The sequence below is a fragment of the Cryptomeria japonica genome, chromosome 5, assembly GCF_030272615.1.
Source record: "Cryptomeria japonica chromosome 5, Sugi_1.0, whole genome shotgun sequence".
Lineage (NCBI taxonomy): Eukaryota > Viridiplantae > Streptophyta > Pinopsida > Cupressales > Cupressaceae > Cryptomeria > Cryptomeria japonica.
The window spans coordinates 318,082,661-318,094,536 of NC_081409.1; the positions used below are offsets into that span (position 1 = coordinate 318,082,661).

At 35.7% G+C, this 11,876-nt stretch overlaps 1 protein-coding gene across 1 annotated transcript; it reads left to right on the top strand.

The window, feature by feature from the left end:
* Positions 1-415: 415 nt before the first annotated feature.
* LOC131062674 (bifunctional dTDP-4-dehydrorhamnose 3,5-epimerase/dTDP-4-dehydrorhamnose reductase) lies at positions 416-8,255 on the top strand. The gene is made up of 2 exons (XM_057996381.2): positions 416-1,103; positions 7,440-8,255. Exons 1-2 carry the CDS (start codon positions 555-557, stop codon positions 7,890-7,892), a joined length of 1,002 nt encoding a protein of 333 aa, XP_057852364.1. The 5' UTR covers positions 416-554; the 3' UTR covers positions 7,893-8,255.
* Positions 8,256-11,876: the final 3,621 nt, after the last annotated feature.

Consider the following 11,876-nt stretch of genomic DNA (forward strand, 5'->3'; position numbering starts at 1 on the left):
AATATAAACTATGACAGCTATCAAGAAGACTTAAATCTCTCATTATTACAAAATGCTAACAAAATAATGTATATACTTTTATTTGAATGCCAACACGAAAAAAAATACCAGATTTAGATCTCTATTTTTTATTTCAAAAGTAAAATCTATAATATTTATACTTAGATTCTTTACCACTAATCAAATTTATTCACTAATATTTATTGACCCATATTTCAGAAATTGTGATTAATAAACCCATCTATTTCAAAAAACTCATATCATTACAATAATAATTTAAGTTTAAGAGATTCTCACACATTCCGAACATTCGGTAACACATTTAAAATTTGACAAGCCAATCAACGCACGCCGCTTAATTTGTGCAAAGCCAGATTTGACTGGCGGTGGGAGGAATTTCGCCAACGGTGCCGTCGCCACGATGACGGGATACCAAATGACAAAAATGATAAAAATCAGGCCAATTTTTCGTCCGCAGGTTCCCCGGAATCGGGGGACGATTCGCTGAGAAATTAACCTCAAATCTCCGTTACAGCTGAATAAATACGTGCCCAATGCTCGGTCTCAATAAAAATAGCTCACCTCGCATTGCCTCTAACCTCCGTTGGGCTGCTCCTCCTCAGTGCCAGATCCACAGCACAAAGCCTATAAAAATGGTGGCGTCTACAGAGAACGGAGCAAAGAGCAAGTTGAAGTTTCTTGTGTACGGGCGGACGGGATGGATCGGAGGAGAGATTGGGAGGCTGTGCGAGGCGCAGGGCATTTCATACGAGTATGGAAAGGGCCGGCTGGAGAACAGGTCGCAACTGATGGAGGATGTTGAAACTGTCCGTCCTACGCATGTTTTCAATGCGGCGGGCGTCACCGGTCGCCCTAATGTTGACTGGTGCGAATCGCACAAGGTGGAGACTATTCGAACTAATGTGGTCGGGACGATCAATCTGGCCGACGTCTGCCGAGAAAATGGACTAATTTTGATCAATTATGCCACCGGCTGTATTTTTGAGTACGATGACGCTCATCCGCTCGGCAGCGGGATTGGCTTCAAGGAAGAGGATACGCCTAATTTTGCTGGATCCTTTTATTCCAAGACAAAAGCTATGGTACGCGACGACCGTAATGGTTTTTTGAGTTTTGGTGTTTGTGAAATTTTTGTTATGTTGCTTCTGGTGGTGGATTTATTTGCAATGTCGTTTATCCCGACTCTAACGATAGATCGCCCGTACCTTTATTCCAGAAAGCTCAAATCTTGCTTCATTACTTTAATTATATCCGCGAGATCTGCTGATTTATTAAAATTTAAATGTTTTTCTTTTGTTTACCCCTCTTATGTCGTTTATCTTACTAAAGATAGTACAGGATCTGCTGATTTTTTGTGAATTTAAAGCATTTTTTTCCCCTCTGAAACCACAGTGTTGAGACCAGGACTCGGCGTGAAATCCGTAGAAGCTGATTTTTGAATCGGCCGAATCTTTGCAAATTTCCGGAAATTCAGAAAAGTAAAAACAGGAAGAACCCCCCAAAAAGGGAAATGCCGTTAGATATAATTCTAATGGATGTTTTTCTTTTCCTATTTAATTGTTTTCTGCTCTTTTTTGTTTTTAAGCTAGATTTCCTTCGTTAGTACTATTAATATTTAAATTTTAAACGAATCGTAAATTGTATTTAACATAATGATAATTAATTATATAAAAAGTGCATCCGGTATGTTGGATAGACACAGCTCTGGCGATGGAGTCTCAACACTGTTCCTCAAATACAACGCAATTTCTTTCTGATAGTAGCTGCTTTTATTATCAGCTAACATAATCTACCGATTTATAATAATTCAAAGCATTTTTCCCTAATGGTGCTGCTCCTGTTGATCAAACTGCATTGAGAAATATAAGCATTATGTATCCATAAGCATATTCTTGCCCGTTCCTTTTGATCTCAATGAAAAACCAAAGCATTTTTCCCTTTGGATATTCATGCACTCAGTGATAAGTAAGAATTTGCTAAGATGGAAGAATTCAAAGGATCTTTTAATCTTATCTTCCTACGCTTACTCATATATCTGTTGGTTTGCTTCGAGTATAATGATACAAATCAACAACCATACAATTTTCATTTTCTTGTTTCTGAATGGTTCATTTTTTTTAATATAGTTCTGTACAATGCAGTGGTTCTGTTTGCAATGTAATGATGTATCCTCGAAGGTGAAAACACGCGTTTTTTCCCCTTAAATTATGCATCTTTTACCGATTCACGTAAATCGAGAACCATTTTTAATCCTCTTGAACTTCTTGTTAGGTAACATTCCCGAGCTTATTTAAGGATCTACTGATCTCTGATATTTAAAATAAGTTTCTCCCCTTACCTTTCCTCTTTTACAATTTGGAACAATACAAAACATTTTTCCATTTACTCTTCAAGGACTCGCTCTTTAATCAAAAAAAATTCCCGGTTTATGAAAATTGAAAGCAATTTTAACTGCGATCTTCCAGCTCTTACTGAAGAGCCTCCTGATTTGCATGGACTTCAATGTCTCAAACCAGCAATCACAAAGTTTTCATTTTTGTGTTTTGAATTTGTGTAACTTTTAATATTTTTACTTTTGCGCAGAATTCAGTGGTTTCTCCATACACTTCATTTGTCTAAATCTTGCCGATCTTACTTATCTTTGAAAATTAATAGAATTTTTTTCCTGGTCTTCCTTATTTTATTGATGATCCTTAGTGCAATACTATGATTTATGATAACTCAGACGCTTTTATGATTTTATTCTTGATAGACCTGTTCCTGCATATAAATCAGCAGATGAGAATTCAAAGCATTTATTTATCTAATCTTGTTGCCCTTGTTGATAAATTTCAGCAGCGTCCGCCAATCTTTGAAAAGTTCAAAGCAATTTCTTCCCATTGCCTTCTTGCTCTTAATAATAAAATAGTAGAATCTCTGCTAGTTTATGAAAATTTAAGGCAGTTTTTGTGTTCTGTTCTTACTGATAAATCAGCAAACTCTAATCATTTTTGAGGATCCTAAAACCCAAAATCTTGCTGCTTCTTTTGGTAAATTTGCAGTGTAAGCTACTTTATTCTATCTATTTATACAAACTCGACATTCTTCTTTTTCTAATGTTCTACTTACACAATAATCAAAAAAATCTGCTCATCCATGACAATGCAAAGCATTTTTTATCCCCGTCTTCCTGCTGTTACTGATTTATGAACATCGAAAATATTTCTCACCTATGTTGCTACTCTAACTGATGATTAGCAGAATTTTTATTTAGGAGAACTATAAGCGTTTTTCTTCAATGTAGTTGCTCTTACTAATAAATCAATAGTTACATTTACCTCTAATTTTCACGTTCTTGCTTATAAATGAAGATTAGAGACTTGAACCAGCAACTGCAATTTGAATCTTTTGGTTTCTGATCAAGTTTTTCTTTTCCCATGAGAGCCCCTTTGTAAAAAATCAAGTTATTCTCATTCCAATGTGATAATGTAGAGAAGCGATAAGATCGTGGTCCATGACTGCAAAACGTTTCCCTTTTAAATCAAGCTGCTGTTACGGATAAAGTAATGGATTTGCTGTAATACAAAGTATTTTGCTGGTAAATCAGCCAAGTTTGCTACTGTGAATTCAGCATCTTTTTCCCCTGATCTTCCTGCTCTTAACTGATAAATGTTTAGGTTCTGTTGATTCTGAGAATTAAAGGCATTTTCCCTAAACCTTCACATCCTTGCTGATCAATTAGCAGTATATGCTGATTTATGAGGATTGAAAGCATTTTTGTTGTACTCCGTACTTACTACTTATAAATAAGTAGAATCTGCTAATTTGCAAAATATGCAAACATCTACTCCTGTCCTTTCTCGCTAATAAATCAACACTATCTTCTGATCTGTGAGAATATGAAGCATTTTTTCTCCAATCTTACTGCTTTTGCTGATAGACGAGCAGATAATTGCCATGTTTCTAGATTTATTTTTCTTACTAATAAATCATTAGAATTTTTCTGATTGATGAGAACTTAAAACAATTTGTTTTCCCATAATATTCCTGATTATATTGATTTATGAGACTTCGTTGCCTTTGTTTGTCCTAACATATCAATACAACCTTTTGATTTATGCAAATTTTGAAGCAGTTTCCTATTAATCTTCCTCCTTGAATCAATTGATTTATAAGAATAGAAAGCATTTCCTCCAAGTTTTTTCGCTCTTATTGATGATTCTGCAGTGTGTGAAAATTCTAAGAAATCTTCTCCTGATCTTCCTTCTTTTAGTAATAGACGGTAGCACAATTTGCTGATTTATGAGAACCCAAAGCTTTTCCCCTAAGCTTGTTTGTAATCATAAATCAACATCCTCTGCTCATTTAGGAGAATCTGAGAATCCCAAATCTTTCTTTTCTCTTGATAAATCAGCAGAACCTGCTAATATATAAAAACTCAGAGCATTTTTCATTCTCTAATGGCTCTTTGATATTCCTGCTTTGACTGATAAATTAGCAGACTTTGCTGATTTATGAGAATTCAAAGCATGTCTTCCCAATCTTTGCTGCTTTTAGAAATAAATTGGCAGGTTCACAAGAACACAAAATATTTCCTTTCTAATCTTCTGACCTCACTGATTTATATGAACTCAATGCACTTTCTCTCTAATCTTCATGCGTTTACCAAATTCATGAAAATCCAAAGCATATACCTCCTAATTGCTGCTCTTCATGGCAGATTACCACAATCTACTCATTTATAAGAATTATGAGCAGTTTCCATTAACACCCCTTCTCTTATTAATTGTCTCGTAGTCTGATAACCCTTGTTGATAATTAAAGTATGATTGTCCCCTAATCTCACAACTCTTGTTGATAACACTGATTTTTGAAACTTGAAAGTATTAGTTCTCTTACTGTTCTTACTAGTCTATGAAAAGACAATGCATTTTCCACCAGCTCCTCCTGCTTCTGCTGAGAAATCTTAACACACTGGTCTGATTTATGATAATTCAAAGCATATTACCTAAATGTTCCCGTCCTAGGTGATTAATAATGTTGTTACTGTGCAGAATTAGTGATTCTGATACAATGATTTAGAGATGTGATAGCAAATCATAATCAGAGGCACAAATGTCTTTTAATCTCCTTATCTGCATGCTACTACTGTTAAATCAGCAGAGCCGGCTAATTTGCAAGACTCAGATCCTCAGAATGTTGGTGCACTCTCTTTAAATCAGCTGGATCTGCTTATTTATTAGGATTCAAGCATTTATAATTTTATTCTCAAATCTTATTGTTCTTACTGTTTTATGAAAATCCAAATCATATTTCTTGCTGATAAATTTAGAAGCTTACTGATTAATGAAAATTCAAACCATGCCACACATTCTTGCAATTGCTGATAAATCAGAGATGAGAATTTAAAGTAGTTATTTCCGTAATCACTGAACCATGCCACACATTCTTGCAATTGCCCTTACTTCTAAATCAACAGAATCGTCTGATTTATTAGAATTTTAAGCATGTTTCCTGCTCTCATTGAAAACTCAATTGAATATTTCTTGCTGATAAATTTAGAAGCTTACTGATTAATGAAAATTCAAACCATGCCACACATTCTTGCAATTGCTGATAAATCAGAGATGAGAATTTAAAGTAGTTATTTCCGTAATCACTGAACCATGCCACACATTCTTGCAATTGCCCTTACTTTTAAATCAACAGAATTGTCTGATTTATTAGAATTTTAAGCATGTTTCCTGCTCTCATTGAAAACTCAATTGAATCTGCTGATTGATGAGAGTAAGGAATTTTCTCCCTCATGTCCATGGTCTTACTGATATACAAGCAGAATCTGTTGATTTCCAAGATTCCAGAGCAAATTGACCCCTAATTTTGCATTCACATTATCAGTAATGTTGCTTTATGAAAATTCAAAGCATTTTGTCACATAATTTTCTTTCCCATAATGATAAATGAGGAGAATCTTTGGATTTATGTGAATCGAAAGCAAAATTTCTCCTAATGTTGCTTCCCATTGTTGATAATGTTGTTTTACTAGAATTAAAAGTATTTCCCACCGATTTAATTCTCATAGCAGTAAAGGAAGAGAGTGTGGATTCATGTGATTCAAAAGCATGCCTTCCCTAATTTTTTTGGTTCTTCCCTATGTTACCCCAAGTTTCCGGGACGGGGACGGCAGGGGACGGGGGTATGCGTTTCCGGGACGGTGATTGTTTTTGCCAATTTTGGGGACGGCTATATAAAAGTAGGGAAAATTAAAATAAATAGGGAAATTTAAAATATTCATATGAAAACATGGATAAAACATGCACATATCCATTATCAAATTTGTGTTAAATTGAGAGTCAAAGTCAAATTGCTTATAGAATTCATTGTCAAAATTCATTGTCTATATGCAGAATTTATGGGGACATCACCTAGGAGTCCCCTGTCCCCGGGATGGGGATGGCTGAAAAAAATACCGGGGACGCGTCCCCGGGTAACATAGGTTCTTCCCTAATCTAGCAGAAAATGCTAATCTAGATATTGCAGAGCGGTTTTTCCCTATTCGAGCTGGTCTTACTGATATATCAGGAAAATATGCTATTTTGTGAGGATTCACTGCACTTTTTGTATGCATCTTACTGCTCTTACCTGATTATTTCTTCTATTACTGAAAAGTACTGGCACAATCTGCTAATTTCAGTGATTTCAAAGCTGTTTATTTTCTTGCTATTAAATTTGCATACGAGAACTCAATGCATTTTTTTATGTTCCCGCTCCTACTGGTAAGTCAACAAAAATTAGCAGTATCTGCTGCTGTATGTTATTTTAAAGCATTAGCACTCGTCATTGTGTTCTTACCCTGCAGAAATGCTTATTCATCAGAATGCAAATCTTTTTTACCTGATCTTGCTGTTTTAAATTAAATATTTAAATGTTTTGTTTTAAGAGAATCCCCAACATCTTGCAATCTTTCATCTTTTTTAAATAGAACTTTCTTTAAGCACAATCTGCTGATTGATGAGAATACAAAACATTCTTCTACTAAAATGTCCACCCTTACTAAAAAGCAGTGAATCTACTGACTATTAAGACTTTGAAATCATTTTTCCTTATTTCTTTCTGCTACCACTGGTATAGCAGATTCATGAGAATCCAAAGTATTCCCCAGTGTTGATACTCTGACTGATAATTCTGCAGATTTTAGTGGTTTATTAAAATTTCAAAGCATTTCCATCCTGATCTTCCTGTTCTTTCTGAGAAATAGGCAGAATCTAGTGTTTTATAAGAATTTGAAATACTTTTATGTATTGTACTTACTCTCACCGAACTCTCACTGGTAATTCTGCTGAGTTGGGAGTTAGAACTATAGCACAAGCAATTTGTTGTCTTGTAGATCTTATAAGCAAGGTACACTTGACAATTGACTATTTATTTTTGGTCTCTAGGTTGAGGATCTGCTGAAGAATTTTGAGAATGTCTGCACACTGCGGGTGCGTATGCCAATATCTGGAGATCTGTCAAACCCCCGGAATTTTATTACCAAGATTGCCCGCTATGACAAGGTTGTGAACATCCCAAATTCCATGACTATTCTAGACGAACTTTTGCCTATTTCCATTGAGATGGCAAAGCGCAATCTCACTGGCATTTGGAATTTCACCAACCCTGGTGTGGTTAGCCACAATGAGATCTTGGAGATGTACAGAGATTACATTGATCCTTCCTACACTTGGAAGAATTTTACTCTTGAGGAGCAGGCAAAAGTCATTGTGGCTGCCAGGAGTAATAATGAGATGGATGCCAGCAAGCTCAAGCAGGAGTTCCCAGAGCTATTGTCCATCAAGGAATCTCTGATCAAGTATGTTTTTGAACCCAATCGGAAGGTCTCCAGGGGTTGATGTGATTTGGTTTCTTGAATGTGTCATAAGATTTTCTAGTAATTTGTTATTGACCAGGTATGAATATAATAAAGTAGGCTGCTGCTCAATTTAATTAATATGTTTAGATCTATTTAACCTAATACTGTCATGGTTTTTACCGTTATGGCTTGATTTGTTTATTGCTCCATGAAGGTCATTTCCTCATACTTGAGTCCATTTTCTTTAAATGGAAGTTAGTACGCTAGAGTCTGTGCTCTATGGTACTTTTTATATACAAATGTATTCCTCTTCCAGTCATCAGGTTGTTACTTCCGGATCTTTTCCCTTTGTATGTACTATCTCATTTATTAAAAAATGCTCTAATTTCAGCATTTTGCTCCATTTTCTGGTCTGAAACTGAAAAATATTTGGCATCTTGAGCTGAAATTTATTGAAGTATAACCATTTGGCACCTGGGCACCCATTTTTGTCTTCTCCATTCAGCAGATTTTTATAAAGAGATGAATTTGGAATAATTTTGGATTTTTTTTGAAGCACTTACAAATTCTTAAAAAAAGTCTTATAAAATACAGCAAAATCCACTGGAACATAACAAAAATCAAAGGCTATACAAGAAACTAAAAGTAGGGATTCTGAGATGTTTTGAACTCAATACATATAGAAATCAAATCCAGCAAGGCTCTAACAACAGAATTTTTTTTGTTATAGTATGACATTTGAACTCTGAAATGTTCGTATCACATTGCAGCATGGAAACTGATTGCTCAGTTCTTGCTGGGTTCTTTGTGCAACCCCGCTATTGTTCTGTGCAATGTATCACTACTGGCTCCTATCATTTTGCAACACATATGATTCCTGAGGGTTTTTGTCCCCAACAGAACTAGGGTCACAGCTGAAGGGTTTCATCCTCAAGCACTAAGCAGGCTGCTGTAGCAGCGTCAACTTCCTGAAGCTGAAGTTGAGTTCTTGTTTGTAATTTGCAAAAGTTGTCCTTTCTTTTGCCCTAGGCACTGTTTAATAAGCCCAGCTTACATATCTCCAATCATAGCAAGTCAGACAACAAATGGTGGTAACTAACTGAATCAATTTTGTCAAAGGCAGATAACTGAACAAATCCCATTGATAGTGGATGTTACTAGGCACTGTTTAATATGCCCAGCTTACATATCTCCAATCATAGCGAGTCAGACAACAAATGGTGGCAACTAACTGAATCAATTTCCTCAAAGGCAGCTAACTGAACAACTTCCATTAATTATGGATGTTAGCTGACTGGTATGGATAGATAGGATACCAATACCCAAACAGCTGCCATATTTAATGGAGAAACCTCCAAACGTTGAGCAATAGCTCAGATTTTGATGTTGGCCTTTGCCAGTTTTTTAAAAAGAGTAGCACTAACTCCTAGTGTACTTCTTGCCAGGCATTGACCAATGCTTGCTAAAATGCTACAATGTAACAATTGTGAGTGTGAACCTTTTCTGCAATAATGAGAAAGGCGCCCAGCCTCTAGGGTGTGAACCTTTTCTGCAATAACTCTGCAACGACATTATCCTTTTTTTCTGGCTCTGTAAAGTATACAAAATGCTCGCTACTTGCCTGAGAAATCATGAAAAGATCAGCACGAACATCTTTGATTAAGCCAAAAATTGCAATTGCAATAACAGGGATATCAACCATTCCAATCTTGTTAACATTAACAAGTGCCAAATTGTCAATTTTTGCAAAACCTTTTACACCCAACTCTTAACCTAGCTGAGGGTCCTCTGCCTCCTTAATGATAGGTTGACACATAGTCGTCACGGGAGATTAATGATTTAAAACATTTTTTATGACAATACAATATTTTACTTCATAATTGAAATAATTGTCCGAGGGTGCAAAACATTTGCCCCAAAACACAGCATTTCTTATTCTTCCTTGTAGGATATTGTCTTCAAAATCACAATCTCACTAACTTTTCTAGAATCCACACTATATACACCATCAACATCTTGTCCAAATTGTGACACAACCAGCTTTGAATAGTGCACTCATTATTACAGCAGAGAAGTCACTTCTATCTCTCTTTAATGTTGTTGGAAGATTATCATTGGTGGTAGCAATAAAAATCTTCACTATAACTGTCTTAATTGGAGTGTAAATTACACGTGTTGAGCCTTTCCTTTGATGCCACGTAGTCGGGGTTTACTTGGTTTGAAGTAGTTGGGTCAATGACAAGAACCTCCCAAGTGTCCATCCAGACACGAGATGACCCCGTTTTCAAATTATTATATCCATTATATGTGCAATCCTCAACTCTTAGTGCCTAGCAACATTCACCAAATATTTTTGTTGCTTCTATGATTGATTTTGTAAATTCCTTTCTGGAATACCCAGTACAGAGAAGAGCTGCATTGCTTCCCATAGAAAGTACCACCTTTATGGAATGACAATTTTTGGATTCTCATTAAGGTCACAACAGAGAATGACCCTATATTTATTACCCATCAAAGACACTTGCCAAATGCGTTGACAATCAGGAAATCCAAGTAAAATATTACTTGTATCAGACCATGATTTAATGTCCTACGCTATGTGAACTCCTAGAAGGCTACAACCACACGTCTGGAATCCATTTGCACTCCAGTGGAAATAGTTGAATCATATACAAGTGACTCATTTCCACTTAACGCTTCATTTGTTCTATCACTTCAAAGAATAATTGAAGTTGTGTTGCACCTTCATTTTGAACTTCATGAAACACTTTTTCATTTGATGCCTCTTCCATGCTAAATGCCCAAGTTCTGTTATAACTTGGATCAAAGGAATGCTCTGGCTTCAAGCTACCACATGTCATATTTCATTATTCAAAGCAACCAAGGTGTGATGTTGTATGTTTCTGCTTTTGATGATAGTGGTTGTTTCCAGGTCCCACATCTGACTTTACCTCTTTCTTATCTTTTAACATTTCCTTGCTATGTTTTTTAGCTTAAGCATTCTTAAGGTTCCTAACTCAACTTGAATGCTTGCTTTGTAATGACACGACATCACACTGGCGTAACAAATTTTTGCCACTACTATCTTTTTTTCTGGAAGCGTGATCAAAGGGGCAATCAGAATGTTTACCTTCCATTGCTGACTTGGGTATTTTTGAAAAATTCGTAGCAGCACTGCCATTTTTGTAAATATAATTGATAATTCTCAATGAGAATTATTAATACAACAAGAACTAATGAAGCATCGTTCACAAATCTGAACCCCTCTACATAGCTACTTTGTAAACCAATCTCATAGGGCAGTGGCTTCATCTTTTCCAAGTTTGAAATCTTGTCAAATGTTTCTTGGACACCGCTAGACACCACTAGAGTATCTCTTTCAATTATTTGATCCTTGCATTCAACATACAATGTTGAGATCTTATTGTCTTTAGAGAAAAACGTCTCCCTGCTATGAGACTTACTGATAATGCAACTTACATAAAAAAGTAGGAGCATTAGTTACCTCACTTTCTGTTGCAATTCTCTTATATCATCCTTTCAATTGTTCTACCATGGGCTCCTCTGCCCAAGTACTTCTTACCAAGTATTGCCAAGACATAGTCTGAAGTTATTGTAGCTCTGAAGTATTCTGATTTCCCTTGATACTTAATATTTTAATAAGGATTGCGTGCGAATCCTCTACAGTAAAAGTCTAGAGTCTAATTTTTCACTCTTTTGTAAAAACATAGGCATAATGTGTTTTTGAATGAGATCCGTTTGGCTAATTGTTAGCTAGATGTGTGAAGTTGAGCTTCTCGTGCTCTTTAATATTCTAAATGGATTTGGATTTTGCATGTTCGTCTGAAGCTACAACATTTTTTCTAATAGCTTAGTCATTTTATCTTGTCCGCTCTGAATTGCCATCAGAGTATCTTGAAATATGTCGTCTCTTTCATTTTGCATTATTTTCCTCTTTATCCATATTTGATATTTTATACTTTTGTTCCCTAAGTCGGTTTCTAATTTCTCTATCATTCACCAA